General features: G+C 38.6%; 1 protein-coding gene across 2 annotated transcripts in view; it reads left to right on the top strand.

Moving 5' to 3' along the window:
* plekhg4 (pleckstrin homology domain containing, family G (with RhoGef domain) member 4) overlaps positions 1-19,562 on the top strand; it is a 182,805-nt gene that overhangs the window by 18,075 nt on the left and 145,168 nt on the right. For both annotated transcript variants that reach the window (XM_048606077.1, XM_048606076.1), the window contains exon 2: positions 10,277-10,474. In XM_048606077.1, coding sequence (XP_048462034.1) covers positions 10,277-10,474 — 198 coding nt within the window. The remainder of the gene's footprint in view (positions 1-10,276; positions 10,475-19,562) is intronic.

Below are 19,562 nucleotides of genomic sequence, written 5' to 3'. Positions count from 1 at the left end.
GTCTATTAGTGTCTAACAATGGGTTGTGTGTGATAGCAGACTGTGTTAAGAAGGCCTGATGTGTGGGGTTTGGGATAAGGACACTGGAGAGTTCAAGACCTAAAGTTATTGAACTCTATTGAATCCAGAAGGCTGCAGGGTCGCCAAGCAGAAAATGAGAAGCTATTCTTCCAGCTTACACTGAGCTTCGCTCGAGCACTGCAGCAAGCCTGAGACCAAGATGTTGGCCAGGGAACGGTGTGGTGTGTTAAAGTGGCAGGCAGCTGGAAGCTCAGGGTCTTTTTTTGTGGACAAAACGTAGGGACACCCTGGTCCACTCATCCTTCACTCCCAAGACCGCCCCACAGCCTTACAGTGCCTTCCCCTCAACCCCAGAAGGTGTAACATCTGTCCGTTGACTTCCTCCCTCCTCAGTATCCACAGGGCCAAACACACCTTCCAGGTGAAGCAGTGCTTTACCTGCACTTCATGCAATCTAGTCTACAGCATTTGCTGCTCACAATGTAGTCTCCTCCATGTTGAGGAAACGTAGCATAGACTGGGTGACTGCTTTGCAGAGCACCTACGTTCTGTCTGCAAAAAAGGCTCTGAGCTTCCACTTGCCTGCCACTTTAACACATCACCCTGTTCCCTGGCCAACATCTCCATCTCAGGCTTGCTGCAGTGCTCCATTGAAGCTAAAACCCAGTTGGAAGAGCAGCACCTCATTTTCTGCTTGGGGACCCTGCAGCTTTCTGGACTCGAGCCCTAAAACTATTGAACTCGGTATTGAGCTCTCCAATGTCCTTGTCCCACCTGCCACACATCAGGCCTTGTAACACACAGTCTGATATCACACACAACCCATTGTTAGTCACTAACAGTTCCCACTAACAGTTATTCATCCTCCTAGCCGATTGTTGTCTACTCCTTTTGCTTGTTGTACTGTTCTCTCTCTTTTGGGCGCTGTCCCCACCTATTGTTTACTCCTGCCCCCTCCTCCCACTCTATCTTCTGCATATAGACTGACATTTTCCTAGCTACCATCCATTCTGAGGAAGAGTCACTTGACCTGAGATATTAACTCTTGATTTCTGTCCACAGATGCTGCCAGATCTGTTGAGCTTTTCCAGCAGATACTTCCCGAAGTGTGTTTTTGCTTATGGTTTACCATATGCTTGTGGGCAATCATGGCTTTATAAGAAGAAAATTGCACAATACAAGCAAAAAAAAAAGCATGCGGGGCAATAATAGGTTCATGGTTTAATTCGAGAACAAAAGGGAAGATCAATGAATAGGGTGGAGGACAAGAGAAATTAAATGACAAAAGGTTTTATGATACAAAAATCAAAGGGAGTCATAATGAGTAAAGTAAAGAAATAAAAGGCGTCTAGATGTGACTGACTAAAGAGCAGTTGTCGACTGCCAAAGTAAAGGAAAGAACTAGGGTGGAGGAAAAATCTCCAGTAAAACCAAAAGCATATTTGTGATCTAAAATAGTTAAAACTGATGGTTGAGTCTCGAAGGCCGCAGAATGCTGAGTTGAAAGATGATGTGCTGTTTCTTGAACTTCGTTAGAATGTTGTAGCAGGGGCAAATATAGCAAGGTAAGGAGCGGAATAAGATAGAGAATTTAAATGGCATGCAACAGGAAGTTCAGGGTCTTGTTTGTCGGCTTAATAGAGTGGTCACCCATACTGTGTTCTGTCTCCCCAGCGCACAGAAGGCCACATTGTGAGCACAAAGCAACAACAAGTTGCATTGATTATAGAGATAACAAGGTGTAGAGCTGGATGAACACAGCAGGCCAAGCAGCATCAGAGGAGTAGGAAAGCTGACATTTCGGGCCTAGTTTAATGCAGAGAAGTGTCACAGGATGCTTCAGAAAAATCATTGAACTAAATTGGATGCCACATTGAAGGAGGAAATATTGAAGGAGCTGAGTAGAAGCTTGATTTATCAGGTAGTTATTCAGAATGATTTTGTGGTAAGGTAATGGTGAAGCTAATAGCACTCAGTACCTGTAATTGGTGAAAATTGGACAGTAACTGCACGAAATAAAAACCAAAAGAACTGCAGTTGCTGTAAGTCATAGAGAAAAACATTGAAATAGTTGGAAAATCTCAGCAGATCTGGCAGCGGTAGAGAGAAATCAGGGTTAATGTTTTGGGTTGAGTGACCCTTCCTCAGAACCTGCACCAATTTCAATTAAAGGTAGAAATCTGAGTTTCAGAGTTATCCACTCTTCCACAGGGTGTTCAGCACTGAAGTTAAGGCAACATCTTCAACTTACACACTTGCCCAATTGTTCTGCACTAACAACAGTGGAAAAGTGTTAGGGCTGGTGCTTCAGGAGTATGTAAATGCTTAACAGCGTGATAAGTATTTATTAATTCTGGGTAATGCTGGCCATGAAAACTTAATTTACGGTAGTCGAGCTTCATTCCCTTATCTTTTAAAAGATCAACCTGATCATTTTGGACTACATTTTTTTTCTATCTCTTTTGCTGTATTTCCTTTAATTCTTATTTGTGTTTCCTAATCCTTAGTTCATTTTTATACATTATTCATATTTCCTGCTGTATAGACTCTGTGACTCGGTAAGGATTCTTCAATCTGACTTTGAGATGCCACAGTTTGTTGTCCACAGAGTAATCCTGAGCTTAAGAACAGAGGCGTGCTCTATTCCGGCATCTGTTTCAATGAGGTGAGTAGCAAGCACAGTTCCCTTCACTTTCTGACTGCAAAAACTGGACCAATATATTAACTACAGAGTATTTTGATGCATACTGATAATGTTAAAGGTGTTAAAAAAGATTGACATTGGTTATTTTATTTTGTCCTGAGTTAGTTATGTATAGTGTCAAGAAGAAACACTGGAAAAGGACACTAATGTTTCACGCAGCAAAGCATGAATAAAATGTTGTACTGTACATGAATTTTATTCAGGTTGTATACAGGAAACTAGCAGCACAACAAGAATGGGTGCTGATCTTAGTGGAGCGAGTGAACAAGCTTCTTGGAGTCACTTTCTTAGTATCTTATTAACATATTTTGTTGAAGGTTGCGTTGATGTTACTAGTAGCTATTCACCACTCTTGTGTCTGGATCAACCTAAACTAGTTCTGGCAAATTCTGGATTAGTTTTCTGTGTGTTAAACTAATTATTCAGTCATCAGCAATATCCTAATGCACATGTTGACATGGGCATTTGTTATCAACAACATTAAAAAAGGGGTGTATCTGTAATCTGTCGCAAGCATGTTTAGGCAAGAACTAGCATAAATATGAAATAAATCAGGTTTTGTTTTAAACCCACTGCAAGCCACTTGATCAGTGCAAAACATAAGTTTGTTACATGAATGGTATTATTGAAATTACTTGAGCTTGCATTTCCTATGTAGGCATCCTTACTTGTTGCTGTTTGAAGAGAGTTACTCTATGTATCAATACTTGTTTAAAAAGCTATCATCATGAAACTAATCGTGAAAAATGTAAATATTCTGAACAGACAACAGTAGATTTTCTATCAATCTGAACAAGGCATCTATGCAAGGTCAGTACAATGATCTTGATATTCACATTTGATTTATTCATTCAAATGGTGAAGATTTACTTTGTGAGATTTGTTGCGCTTTATTAAAATTGAAAATTCTTTATCATGACTAATTTTAATCTTTATTTTAATACAAGTGTCAGGAGTAGACTATATTGCCTATCTCTGCCATTCAGTATAAACTTAGCTGATTTTGAACTTCAACTTCACTTTCCTGCCAGCTCTCTAGATCTCTTGAGTCACAGAGATACCAAAATTCTGTCTGTCCCAGCCATACATATATTTACTGATGCAACATCCACATGCCTCTGAGTTGGAAAACTCCAAAGATTCATAACCCTTCAGTGAAGTAATTGCATCTTCTCTCTATCCTGAATGATCAACCCCTTATCCTGAGACTCTGCTCCCATGTTTCAGATTCCCCAACTAGCAGGAACCAAATTTCAGCATTTATTCTAAATTGGACAGTCTATCCTGTTAGGTGCCTTAAAAGTCTTGGAAGTTTCAGTGTGATCACTTTTTATTCTTGTTTTGCTCCAACTATTTACTCAGTCTCTGGAAATCTCTAACAATCTCGCGTGGGCCAGTTTATTGAGCCTTTGCTTTACTGCTTCCCTTACAAGTAAAAGGTAAAGTCACCGTAGTACAACATGACAGTAGAGGTGCTCTCTCTTATTTAGAGAGAGACACGACTGGTGGTGGTTTAACCTGAGGGTCACCATGCCTCAGAGTGAAGAATTTTTTCTAATCTAATCAACCTGTTCAGAGATGTTATTACACAAAGGAGTGGGTGAGAGTTGAAACCAGGCATCCTCGCTCAGAGGTAGGACATTTCAGGATAACCTCAGCTGGTGTAGGAATTGAATCCACTCTACACTGCAAACCAGACATCCAGCCAACTGAGATAATGGACTCCAATGTAAGCAAACTTTTCAAAATTTTACAGAGTATTCTGTGTGGTCTTGCCAAAGCCCCATGCTAGTTATAACAAAAGTGTATCAAGGGAGGTTCAATTAAATAGCTAAACACCAAAAATGTGTATTAACTATACATTTTATTTGAGGTAAGGAAATTCCAGAAAATGTTTTTTGCTGACATGGAAATAATTACAGACTCATTGCATCTATGTATTTTTTGTGAGTTTTGTGAAGTTTTATCCTGATCGTGGTGAGAGAATGGAACACTTCTCCATTTCACTGGTGACATCATGCACTTTGAGTCAGGTACAGCTGAGTAAGACTCTCAAATGATGCAGGTTAACCATCATTGAACAATACACTGCACCACATCATTGTGATAATTTGCTGTTTTCATAGCAGCCACTCACAAATAACTACTGCATATGCAGATTATGCTGTCCGGTTATGCTGACACAGAAATATTGATACAAGTTGATTTACATGTCTCTCTTGTTTGAATTATGAGTATATAACTAGTAGAATTGTGCTGAATTTGGCAAAGTTGGGCATACGTTTCCTCGAGCAAAAAATGTAATTACAAAGTGACTGCACATATATACATGCAGCTACTACAACATTCATAACCTTACAATGCCCAGATGTCAGCTCCTTGCATGCCATATGGAATCTATATTTACTTTTCCAAGCATGGTATTATGGGTTATGGTAGTGGCTGAAAGCAAAGCTGATTAGATAGCATATTTGAAGCACCAGCTTTCAATTAGTGACATTTCTTGGCAATTTATCATAAAGTGATTGCTTGAACAGTCCATGAATCAAGATTGCATATCATATTCTGCAACATTACAAAGATGTGTCTGGACTGTGTCAGGCCTCTGGAAGTTAATAACTGAAGCAGCTGGAGAATGAACTAGACGGCGACTGGAGTTGAAACTTTGCAGTTTGCATTTGGAACATATAACGAAATAGCAAAGGAGCAGGTCCTTCAGCCCCTTTGTCTATGCTGACAACGATGCCATTCTAAACTAGTCCCATTTGCCTGGACATAGTCTGATCTGTCTATTTCTGGCTTGTTCGTGTGGAAATCTAAATGCCTCTTAAACTGTGCTAACATATCTGTTTGTACCTACACTCCTGGCAATGCATTCCAGGCACCTGCCATCCTCTGTATAATAAGAAGAAAACAAACTTGCCTTCCACATCTCCTTTTAAACTTTTCCCCTCTCACTGTAAGCCTAGTATTTGACATTTTCACCTGGGGAAAAAAACTCCGACTATCTATCCTAACCATGCCCCTCATAATTTTATGTACTTCTATCAGGTTGCCCCTCAGCCTCTAACCTTCTGTCAAAAACAATCCAAGTTTGTCCAGTCTCTCCTTTATAGCTAATACACTCCAATTTAGGGAACATCCTTCTAAGCCTGTTATGCACCCTTTCCAAAGCCTCCACATCCTCCTCGTAGTGTGGCAACCAGAACTGCACACAATGCTCCAAATGTTGCTTAACTAAAGACTAATACAACCAGCTTTTGAAATGAGTGCCCTCAACAATGAAGGCAAGCATGCTTACGCCACCTTTGCTTCCTTATCTGCTTGTGTTGCCACTTTTAAGGAGCTATGAACTGGCACTCCAAGATACCTTTTGTTTATGAATGCTCCTAAGGATCGGATGCAAAGAGGCGTGCAAACAGTCAGGGATACTGATATCACTTCAGAGAGGCAGTAAGTACCAACAATATCATAGATTCAAATATCCAGTCAATGCATCAGATCAGACAGACTTCAAGGACATCTACAGTATATTTTCCTCTTGCATTTGATCTCCCAAAATATATTACTTCTCACTTGTCCAGATTAAACTCCATTTACCTTTCTCTGCCCAACTTTCCAACCGCTCTATATCTTACTAAAGTCAAACTTCCTTTAGTATCCACAACTCCACTTTGAAAATTGGTGCAAAAAATACAATCAACAAAATCCCACATGTGAATTTGGTCTGCTTGTAGTTTGTTTACTGTCCGTCATTTGCATCAATGTCTCAACTGCATACTTGAGTTTTTACTGGAGTATGGTTTCAGAATTATTCTCTAGTGAGGAAAGTATGACTTGCACTGTACTTGGGGTAGTGATAGGTTTTTCTGTAAGCTGCTTGTTCCCTGCTTCCAAAAAACTTCATCGGATGTATCTCAGTAGCTCTTTTCATGCTACCATAACTTTCTTTCTCAAGCCATCATTCCGTAGATGTCCTTGAAGTCTCTCTGATCTGATGCATTGACTGATATTTGAATCTCTGATTTTGTTGGTACTTACTGCCTCTCTGAAGTGGTATCAGTATCCCTGACTGTTTGCACGCCTCTTTGTATCTGATCTATTTTGTTCAATTGTGTGTATAGTAATGTATTTAGTGTAATATCCCATTTGTGTCTTGTCATGCTCAATATCTTTGATGTTAATTGTTTGACTGTCTTGAATGTGTTTGCATGATTGTTCACGTAATGCAGTGTTCTTCTTTTATTTCTTTTCTCTGCTGAACTCTGGGTATGCAAAAACAGAACATGCACACCAGGTCAGCCAGTACCTGTAATGATTGAAGGTAAATAGTAATGTACTAAACCTGTCGCTTGAACTAAAAATAGAAATCGGGACAAAAGTTTATAATTCCTCCTTAGAGTCAGGGTCCTAGCCTTATTTCTAGCATGGAATGAGAGAAGACATGGTTCACGCAGTCTTTACCAAGGGAAAGAGCAATGGCTGCAAAGCTGCTATAATGACGATTTCAGTAGAGGTGGGAATTTTTGGAAACACTCCTATTCCAGGATGGTTGGATGGGAGAAATTTCATGGAAAACACTAGGAAAGAGAGCAATATCCTCTTTACAAAGTCCTTGCACAGGCAAATGGTACTAGAGGGCTCCTGCCTTGTTCATGCAATATCCCTTTAACGAGGGAGAAAGGAAGATAACTACAGATTAAGCAGGTTAACATCGGTAGTGGCTCGGCTCTTGAGAGTCCCTAATTTGGGATGAAATTATTCCTCAAGTAGAAAGGTATATAGAAAAGATAGAAGAAAAGTTCAGATAAGCAGCATGGGGTTTTGAAAAATTAATTCACATGAATTTAATGGAATGGCTTGAAGAAAAATGATAGAATATTACTGATATAGGAGATGTGCATGTTTGCTTTCAAAGAACATTTGATAAAATGATGCGGATGTGTTTTTTAAAAAAAAAAGTTGAATGGCATTGGACGATTCATTACAGCCTGGGCAAGATTTGAAATGTAGAAAAGGCATTAATTGTTATTGGATAGGTTTTCAATGATGGTGATGTTCCCATTAGTGATGGTTTTTGAACATTGGTCTTCTCAGTTATTTAAATTTTAATTGCCAGCATTTTTCTAAGAGCAGAACAGTCTTAATTGTTCATTTGCTGTGAAAGAATGAGATGGGGTCGTTTTTAATAGCCAATTCATTTAATTATCAGAAGCAGTCATGTTTATGTGAAAAAGGACCCAATCAGTTCTGCAATTTTGATTTTATTCATTGCTTTTTTTTTAAAGCATTCTGTTCAGGCATGTTATTAACCACATCTCTGGAGCAGGTGGGACTTGAACCCAGGCCTTCTGGCTCAGAGGTAGAGAATGTAACAGTCCAGGCCAATTCAGTTTCCTCATTAGAACGGGAATGGTTGGCTGGAGGTGACTTCTGGGCAGGTAAATAACCAGAATGATTTTAATTCTGCGCAGCTGCTGAGGTGAATAGGCTTAACTTTGTCTCCGGTATAGGTGTATCTTGCGACACAGTGGTAGTCACCCAACTTCTGGACCAGATTATCAGGGATCCCATCTGAGCTGCCACAGAGGTGTGTTGTAACATGTCCGAGCAGGTTGATTAAAGGTAGTTAGTTATAAGTCATCTAAACTTTGGTGTAGAGTACATAATATAATTATAGTTATGTCAGTGTTATTGGAATCTATCATCAGACAGATTAGCTAGCACTCGGGGCAAGTATCAGCTCATCAGAGTCAGCATGCATTTGTGAAGTGTAAGTCATATCCAATTAAGTGGATTTGTTTTGAGAATATCACTAGAATGGTAGATAAGGATGTGTTATGGTTGTTGCCTTTATCAGAGGGTTTGTTGCTGATACCGTCTCATAAAACCCATGAACCCCCATAATGTGTTATTTCCAGCATAAAAAATAGTTATACAACTAAAAATATTTTTGTTTTATTTACTTAATGTGAAAGTTGTTGCAGGTGCTAGAAAATTGAAGATCAGTAAGGGGTATAGGTTGCAGGTTGGGATATTGGTCGAGGGGTGAGATGACTCGTTGCACCTGTGACCCTTTCTGCATCTTTGTGAGTGCTGACACTCTGTTACAGGCTGCTGGCTGGCTTGAATGATCATAGTGCTGTAGTGTGAGTCTAAACATTCAGTAAAAGCTTATTTGGACAGGAATGTAGGGAGGCATAGTGTGAAACTTTTTTTAAAAATAATGAATAATAATTGAAAATAGTTCAAAATTAATCACAAAAGATCAGTGGTAAAAAGTTTTAATCCAATCTGTCATGCTGACAATTGATGCATAATTGGTAATCATGTATGAAAGTCCTTACTCTGTGCAATGTTTCATTACTTCCCTGTTGCATTAGTTCTGTGTGGCTCGACTTTGATATACAACCTGCATGGTGGTAAGCTATATGAAATATGAAGTTCCTTTCACTAATGAAGCAGAACATTCTTGATGCAGTAAAAGGATTATAATTCTGTCAAAGCAATTGTCATCAATAATGAAACTTCTTCCATGAAGTTTATTAAGTCAATAGGAGCTTTTTAACTCCTTTGACCAAACTGTCCTGTCATTTCCTGATGGATTTGATGCAAGTGTTTGGCAGCTGTGCATGCAGGTTTAAAGTAGAAAACCTGAAGAGAATCTCTTTGTACATAGGAAGCATTGAGTTCAGTCCCAGCTTCTTTAACTTGCATCATTAAATAATTTATTTAGTCAGTTTCCTCAATTGTGTTTGGTGTAGTTATGCAACTGAACAGCAGCTGGAGTACCAATTTATTTTGTGTGAGACCATTGTCTGGCCCATTAGATGTTTATTTGTCTAAATGATAGTGAAACATAGAATATTGATTTTATTTCAGCACAGCTTAACTACTTTTGCAGCTTTAATACGACATGCAATTTGATTTTTGTTAATTCTGGGTAAGGGGGAATCTTTGATAATACTATGAAACACGCAGCACAGAGACTTTAGTATTTAAAGTTTCAGCATCCTCTGGTGTTACAACGGCAATACTCATTAAAGAAATTATTGATTTCTTATGAAAGCAGAAAAACCTGTGCTAGAAAAATAATTTCATTTGTAGGAAATTCATATGGTTACACTTTAAAATGCCTGCTTTATTGAGTTTATTTGCTTGGTTTCTTGCATCTATTTTTAATGTAACGGTCTTTCTAAGATGTTCTAAATGACTTGGTAAACTTGTAATCTGAGTTGTGCAGATTCAGTTAGTAGTGTCTTCTCCACCACTCCAAAAAGTTGTCAATATTGGAAATCTGAACTTAAGAACAAAATTTTGGTCATTCTGTGCGGGTCTGACAGCACTTCTGAGAGAGTAACAGTTTGAAGATCTTTTCGTCATGGTTTGTTAATTAAATTGAATGCACAAATGTTTAGTTGGAGTTTTCCATTTTGTTTAATTGCCAAAATGGCTGATTGTCAATGCATCTTTTTCATTTTATGAATGCCACCAAGAATGCTGTATATTTTTAAAGTTGCTGTTAACTAATTTGTGCTCTCCTTTTGGCAGGATTCTGAATCCTTGGATGCTTGTATTCAAAGTACTCTTTCAGCACTCTATCCACCTTTTGAGGCAACAGCATCCACAGTCCTCTGTCAGGTTTTTGATGTAGTGGAGAAAACGTATCGTGGTGACGGATTGTGCTACTTCATTGATTTCCTTGTGCCTGCTAGGCACATTCTGCAATGCATTCAACAAGATGCTTGTGTAAGTATAAATGTGCAAGGGAAGGGGATAATTCACTTTGTTAGGCCTGTGTCTTCGATACGTGTATCCTATTTTGAGTCTGTTAATGTGTTTATTACAGACAATTAATGTACTGCTGCAAATCTAGTTACTCTGAATGTCTTTAAAAATGCAAGATTTGTTATCCTTAATGGCTGCACTCAAAGCCATGCATGGGAAAAATGCAACTCATTTCAGCAAGTCCCTTTAACAGTGCTCTTGCATTTTGAAGCATAAAAATATTGGTCAGAAAAATGTGACTACAAAGTTGCTGTTAACTAAGTTTGAAAAACATGCAACAAACTGAATAATTTTACAATAAAAACGATGCTGGGGACTTTTAGTCAAAAAAAGACACCTATAGTAGCAGCATCTGTGGAGAGAGAAACAGATTTAACATTTTGAGTCCATTGACTGTTTTCAGTATGCTAATTCTGTTTCTCTCTCTTCAGATGCTGCCAGATCTGTGGAATTTCTCCAACATTTTTTGTTTTTATTTCATACTTCTAGCATCCACAATATTTCAGTTTTATTTGAATACATTTATCTTGTGAAAACTTAAACATTTTTAATACAAACATCACACCTCTACAATTACTTTTTTCACCATATATCGAGAGTAGATCAATGGGATGTTAACAGGAATGTCTAAATTCTTCTAAAACTGAACTTTTATGAGATGCTATCCATTGTTGCAAGAAGTAACCAAATTTAATAATGTTAAAATTCCTAACTCAACTTGAGAGAAGAATTAACATTAAATAGTTCTGGAACTCCCATATATAGTTAGAATGTCAGTTCTGTAACTATTAGGCTATTAAGCTGCCCATAAATCTTTGACTATTTGCTGTGTCAGATATTAATGATTTAAGAAATTTAAAATGCAGAACTGGTTATGCTTTTTGATTATTCTCTGTAAAGTGGAAATTATTTGATTAATTCAAAGATTGACTTATAAACGTCAAGTGTGTAGCAAAGGAAGATGGAATTTATAGCCCTCATATAATCAGATTTTGCATGAATTTGGTTGAATAAATTCAAATCCATTTTACATTTTTTTTTTAAATGATGAAGCAACTAAAATTTTAATATTAAATGAAACCATTGATTATGCAGTCCAATAAACTTGATTCTGGTGTGACATACAAATTATAATTTAAAATACATGCTCCATTTTAAATGGTGTTTCATTGTAATCTTGGTTAATTCCATGTGTTATTAAAATAATGTAACAAAACACTATACATTTTAAAACAATCTAAATTAAAGCAGAAATATTTTTGCAATTTAAGCACTCATTTACAGAGTAGATGACTGATCAAGTACTGTTGTAGAATCATGCAGCATGGAAACAGACCCTTTGGTCTATGGTTGGTTGGTTCGTTCACTCACTGAGCTGGGTCATTAGTTTGCAGACGTTTCATTATCCTGCTGGGTAACATCAGTGCAGCCTCCGATGAAGCGTTGTTGTGTTTTCCCGCTTGGTATTTAAACTCTGGAGTCCATTTGAGTTGATTCCCTCATTTCCGATATTTCTTCGCAGTGGTGTGTATATAGGGTCTAATTCTATGTGTTTATTGATGGCCTTCTTGGTGGAGAACCAGGCCTCTAGAAACTGCCGTGCTTGTCTCTGTTTGGCCTGTCCTAGGATCCTAATGTTGACCCAGTCGAACTGGTGGTTCTCCTTATCCATGTGAATGGAGACGAGCGAGTATTGGTCGTGTCATTCTGTTGCTAGTTGGTGTTCATATATTCTCTGTGGCCAGTTTCCTTCCTGTCTGACCAATGTAATGTTTGTCGCAGTCCATGCATGCAATCTTGTATATCATGTTGGTTCTGTCCATAGTGGGTAAGGGGTCTTTGGTTCAAGTTAGCAGTTGGCATAGTGTTGACATAGGTATGTGTGCCATTCTGATGCCCAATGATCGTAGGAGTCTCGTGGTCAGTTGGGATATGTTCTTGATGTACGGTAATGTGCCGAGTGTGTCAGGACGCACTGTATCTTCCTGTTGTTGTTTGTGTGATAGGCATCGTTGGACCCAGCTGTTCGGGTATCCGTTGTCCTTAAATACTTGGTAGAAGTATTCTTCTTCGTTTTAGCATAGTTCCGGGTTGCTGCAGTGTGTTGCTGCTCATTTAAACAGTGTTGTCATGCAACTTCGTTTATGGATGTTGGGGTGGTTACTGTTGAAATTCAGGACTTGACTCGTATGTGTGGCCTTTCTGTGTACCTTTGGCAGAAACTCCCCGCTGGCCCTGCGTTCTACCAGGATGTCCGGGAGCTGTTCTTGTTTTCTTCTTCCCTGGTGAATTTGATGCCGGTGAGAGTGTTGTTTATTAGTTGGTGTGTCTCCTCTGGTTTCCACAGATATGACAGGGAAATTACGTGCCAAAAAACCCTATTCCTAGATGCAACCAACCTTGAGTGGACAACAGACTTAGAACGAGCCATTAACATCAGTCAACGAGTAACAAGAACCAAGAAAACACAGATCCTGCAAGAAAAACTAGCCAAACTAACCCACCAAAACGACAACCAAAGATCAGCCACTTGGATAAGAAACCTTTCAGACAGGACACTAACAGACGCAGAGAAAGCTGTTCTAATACGTGGTCTCAACTACAACCACAGAGATGCTAACAGGACAAAGTTCCTAGCCACACTAGAATCCACACTGAAGACCAATGGCATCAATGAGGAAATACAGCAAGCCATTAGACAGACAGTGGCCCTGACACTGACTGAAAGGAGCAAACTTAACACTGTCTCAACACATCAGAAAAGAAGGCCTGAGAAGGACTGAAAAAAGACAAAGACATCATAATCCTACCAGTGGACAAAGGGCGCCTGACAGTAATATTAAACAAATGGGACTACCTCACTAAAGAACATGCGCTACTATCAGACACGAATACATACCAGCAAGTGCACATTGACCTGACACCGCAACTGGGTAATAAAAAATCAACACACTAAAGAGACTAAAACAGACTAGACAAATCAACAAAGCAGACTACCTAAAAATGAAACCTGAAGGGAGAAACAACCCCAATTCTACGGCCTCCCAAACAGCTGGGTTTGACAATGCCTATCGCACAAACAACAACAGGAAGATACAGTATGTCTCGACACACTCGTCACGTTACCGTACATCAAGAACATATCCGAACTGACCATGTGACTCCTACAACCGTTGGGCATCGGAGTGGCTCACAGACCTACGTCAACCCTATGCCAACTGCTAACTCGAGCCAAAGACCCCTTACCCATTATGGACAGAACCAACGTGATATACAAGATTCCGTGCAAGGACTGCGACAAACATTACATTGGTCAGACAGAAAGGAAACTGGCCACAAGAATACATGAACACCAACTAGCAACAAAAAGACACGACCAATACTCACTTGTCTTCATTCACACAGATAAGGAGAACCATCAGATCGATTGGGACAACATCAGGACGCTAGGACAGGCCAAACAGGGACAAGCATGGGAATTTCTAGAGGCCTAGTTCCCCAATAAGAAGGCCATCAATAAACACATAGAATTAGATCCTGTTTATACACCACTGCGAAGAAATACCAGAAATGAGGTGATCAACTCTGGACCCCAGAGTTTAAATACCAGGCGGGAAAACACAACAGCGCTTCATTGGAGGCTGCACTGATGATGTTACCCAGCAGGGTAATGAAACGTCTGCGAACTAATGAATCAGTTCAGTGAGCGAATCAACCACAGCATCCACAACCCGAGCTACAAATCTGCTGAAGAACCTTAGACCCTTCGGTCTAACTTGTCTGCAACAACCTGATGTCCCAATCTGATGTAGTCCCATTTTCCAGCATTTGGCCCATATCCCTCTAAACCCTTCCTATTCATATACCCATGCAGATGCCTTTTAAATGTTTTAATTGTACCCGTCTCCATCAATTCCTCTGGCAGCTTGTTTCATACACGCACCACCCTCCACCTGAACATGTTACTTTTTAAATCTTTACCCTCTCACTTTAAACCTATTCCGTCTAGTTTTGGTTCCCCTATCCTTGGAAAAAGATCTTGGCAATCATCTTATTCATGGTGTAATGGAAACTAATTTGAAGCAAACTCAGGATTAGAATGGAGTGAACTGATAAAAGAGATCTCTTCAAATAAAACTTGATCAAGTTAAAAACTTAGTCATGTAATAGCTCTATTTTAAGAAAAACATATCTTTAACAAGTAGTTACACTACATGCAGAAGCCAGGGAAAAGAATTAAAATGCTAAAACTGTTAATACCGCTGTTCTAGTCAAATTGATTTGGAAATTAACATATTATGCAATACCCCTAACTGCAGCCTCTGAATAAGTGCCTCTGTGCACTGATAGTCTTTGCATTGCCCTGCAATGTATTAAATGATTTCACGGATTTACTTTCTTTGTTTTCTGGTCTCAAAGTTTGTTGGATTTTTTAGGAGCTACTCCAGCTTGATTTTAAAATGTTGCTACTATAGATTTTTTTGACTAAATGTCTTCACAGTGGGTATTTTCTGATTTTTTTTTTGTGAAATTTTCTGATTTCACTTAGCTTTCAAAGTTGGTGTGGAATTTATCTTTTGAAACAACATGTTTTCTATGTACGATCCTTCAGTTTCAGCCCTTTCATTTATTTGAATCTTCAAAACATTTTAGCTCAAATAAATTAAAGACACTCCATAGAACATAATAAGGTCAATAGTTTGGTATTCTATTGCTAAAACTAATCTGTTTTAAAGGTAAGATAACCTTTCATGATAAATGAATTGAAAATACCATATATCTCTCACACTTTTTTAAAAATAAGGAAGTTCTACATCTGGAATACTTCTTTAGTAATTAAAGAGAAATACATTCTTATTGTAAATCATATGAAGCGAGATTTTGGTATGGTTGGCATTGGAGTTCCTGACTTGGAAATATATTGCTGTTCACTCACAATCGCTGGGTCAAAATCTTAGAATTCTGTTCCCAACAGCATTGCATGTATGTGAGCCTACACCAAATGGACTGCAACTTTTCAAGAATGCAGTTCACCATCTTGGCAAACAGGGATAGGCAATAAATGCTAGCCCAGCCACTGAAATCCACTTCCTCCACATAAACAAAAAAAGCTAAGCTTTCTGTTATTCAATTCTAATTGACAAATCAGAGCATTATGGTTCCCATTTTGTTTGTGTGAGCAATAAAAAAAGCTGAAGTAAAGTTCCTAAAGATTTGGCTTCGCTATTGGTCAAAATACAACCTGGGAGAGAAAGAAATGTAAACTTTTCTTTCTTTACATGAACCGACTTTGTAAAGGCTATATGGATTATTATTTATGCTGAATGTATTCATATAATAAAAGTCTTGCAGTTGCGGCTGTTGCACTTCTTTCATAACTTTGTTCTAATTTTGATAAGATCTGATGAGAAATTTAGTGCTGGATAGTGCACTTGGTTTGTAGTACTTGCAATGTCGATGATGCTGTTACACTCAAAATTTTGTCTTTTGGGCAATGCTTGCTTTTGGTTGATGAAACAAAAAAAGCTGGTATAACTCAATTGGCCAAATAGTGACCTCCTATGCTGTAAATTTCCATGATACTTTAGAATTTAAAGTTAAAGCTTGTTTTTTTTTCTGCCTTTCCTCTCGGCTCCTCTCTTGGCATTGAAGTCTCTTGTTTAAAAAAAAAAATTACACCATTACAACTTGCTTCCCTCTATTAGGTTTTAGCTCAATTTGTCTCTCAGTTCTTCTTACTTTGTTGCTCCTCCAGGTCCAAAGCCTCTTGAACTGGCGTCCGTTCCATTCTTATTAGGGCTAACAGTCTCCTCCTTCCCTACCAACTTCCTGCTTTTGCTGGACCAAAAATACTTTTCCATGTGTATGTGGCATTCTGATTCCATATCTGTTGCATTGATTTCACTAGGCTACTGCCTTAAATAGTCAGTCTCTCTCTGGTGTTTTATTATTGACTCATAATGCTATGACTTGTTACTGCTCAACTCATAATACATCTGATTTTGTTTTATAGTCATTGGGAAATGATAGTTCCAGTTGCATAAAGAGGGAAATGTTTAATGGAATAGCAAGATGATTTTTATTTCAGCTCTAAGCACTGTCAAGTTACAGAATAGCCTTGAACCGTCGGGGATAATGTTGTTTATGACATCACAGCTTAACCTCCCTAGGTATCAGTGTGAAAATGAGAAACATGCTTCTGGTATTGTTGTTCCACTTTCACTCGTGATAGAGCTTATGAGACATGCTACATGAAACATGTAACCATAAAACCCTATTAGACTATTGATTACTTCCGTATTTGTTCTGTTGACCTGACAGATCAATCTATGTGTAAGAGCTGTAGCAATCTTTCAAACTCTACATTTAATAGTGAAAAATGTACCATGTATACAATTTTGAATTCAGTTAAATAGAAATGCAACCTATTATGTTAGTGTGGATTCATAACACTGATTCCCAGCTATGTTTAATGTAGATCATAGAAGGCTTCCTCCTGTGCTGTACTGCTCAGCCCATGAAGTTTGCTGGCTTTTTGACGAAGTCAGTCCTATGCCTCAACTTTTTCCCCACATCGACAATTTTGCTCCTTCAAGAATATGTCCAAATTCCTACATAGGATACAATTGAGCTATATCCATCACCCTGTCAGACTGTGAATTCCAAATCCTAACTACCTGGTCAGTTAAACAATTTTTCCTCATGTCGCCTCTTGTTCATTTGTCTGTTGCCTTGGATCTGTGCCCTGCCAGGTACTGATCTTTCAGTAAGTAAACTGTTCCTCTTCCAAATTATTAAGGTTCAAGATAATGTATTTAAACACCTCTACCATATTATCTTTTATGCTTCTTTGCTCCGATCCCAACTCCTCCAGTCAATCGACATAACTGTAAAACCTTTATCTCTCAACCCATGTTGGTAAAATCTTCTGAACCCCCTTCAAAACATTCATGTCCTTGTGTAAAGTGTGGCGATCAAAATTGGAGCATTAGATGGAGTTGAAATAGTGTTTTGAAGGTAGTAAACAACAAAACTAAAGTAAATACAAAAATGCATAATGTAGAGCCTGCTGAATGGGAGACATACAATGGGTGACAAATCAATGAAATAATGGACAAAAGGGCATGGGAAGTGAAACTTGAAATGGGTATCAGAATCAACAGAAACTTAGGAGAAAGAAATTGGTGGTCATATATTTCTCTTGAAATCACGACATTTTCAATGAAAATTAGAAAATATGTTAAATAATTACTTTGCCTCACATTTACAGTCGAGAAAAGTGGTGGGGGTATAGTTCAGGAATTATAACCCATTTATTACCTGATATCTGTCATCAGGACATTGCCAGATTCTGTAAACAGAGAGAGTCCCTCAATAATTTAAGAAAATTCAACTGCTTGGGGAGTGCCAGCATGATTTGTAAAACTAGATCCTGGCAGACAAACTCAGTTGATTTTTTTTGAAGCACGACATGAGAATGTCTACTGAAGTTATACATGCAAACATCCAGAAGGCTTTTGATTACATCGCCTCATAAGAGACTTGGACTTCAATTCCAAGAACTTCAACTTTCACTAAGTATTGATTTTGTTAGGGAATTGACTGAGACAGGAGACAGATATTGGAGAGAATGGACAGTACTCTAACCAGCAAGAAGTGACCAGTGGTGTCCCACAGGATATGTGAAAGGACATCAGCTGTTCGCTATTTATTTATCGTTCAGTTAATGGGACAGGTAGTCAAGTATCCCAAGTTTTCTGATGTCACAAAAGCAGCATTATAAACAGTTAATAATTTAATATGTTAATAATTTAAGTGAATGAATAAAACTTTGGCAAATTACATTCTGTAGAGGCATATATGAGGTTATTTACCTTGAGACTTAAAAGGATTAAACGGTACTTTCTGAATGGTGAAAAGCTGGAAATAGTGAAACATAGAAAATAAGAGTAGGTGTAGGATATTTGACACTTCAAGCCTGAGCAACTTTTCAGTATGACATGGCTAGCCATCCAACTCGGTAGCCTGCTTTCTGTCAATACCCTTTGACTCTTTAGCCTGAAGAACTACATCAAACACCTTCGTGAAAACGTTCAGTGATTTGCCTTAACTGCTTTCTGTGGCAGAGAATTCCACTGGCCCGCCAATCTCTGGGTGAAAAAAATTCTCTTCCTCCCAGTCCTAAATGGCCTACTCCTTTATTCTTAAACTGTAACCTCAGGTTCTGGACTCTTTAGATATCAGGATCATCCTTCCTATGTTTATTTTGTCTAGCCAAGTTAGAATTTTATAGGTTTCAATCAGATTTCCCCTGCCTCCTCTCTAAACTCTGAGTGTAGATGGTATACGGATCCAGACCTGCCATCCAAGAAATGAGTCTGATAAACCTTTGTTGCACTTCCTCCATAGTCAGAACACCCTCCTTCAAAAAAGAAAATAAAAACTGCACACAGTACCCCAGGTGTGGTCTCACCAAGGCTCTGTACAATTGCAGCACGACATCCCTTCAACTGCACTCCAACCCTTTCACGGTGAAGGCCAGCATACCACTTGCCACCTTCACCTCCTGCTGCACCTGCATGCTTACCTTCATTGAATTTAAGTGTGTGAGGAGACCCAAGTTTTGTTGCACCTCTCATTCCCAGTCTGTAACCATTCAGATAACAATTGGCCTTCAAGTTTTTTCAATGGAAATGTAATAACCTCACATTTATCCACATTATACTTCATCTGCCATGCATTTGCCCATTCACTCAACTTGTCCAAATCACATTGAAACATCTTTGCATCTTCCTCACAGTATGCCTTTCCACCCAGTTTTGTGTTGTCTAAAAACTTGGAGACATTACTTTAGTTCCCTCATTTCAATCAGTAAAATATATTGTGAGTAGCTGTGCTCCCTGCTGTACACCACCAGTCACTGGTTGTCACTTGGAAAAAAAAATGGTTCTTGACACTCTGTTTTCTGACTGCCAGCCAGTTCGTTGTCATGTCAGAGACAACAAGGTGCAGGGCTGGATGAACACAGCAGGCCAAGCAGCATCATAGG

Source organism: Rhincodon typus, chromosome 15 (genome assembly GCF_021869965.1).
Source record: "Rhincodon typus isolate 14 chromosome 15, sRhiTyp1.1, whole genome shotgun sequence".
NCBI classification, from domain to species: domain Eukaryota; kingdom Metazoa; phylum Chordata; class Chondrichthyes; order Orectolobiformes; family Rhincodontidae; genus Rhincodon; species Rhincodon typus.
Note: the sequence above shows the minus strand (reverse complement) of the source record. Positions and strands in the feature narration are given on the sequence as shown.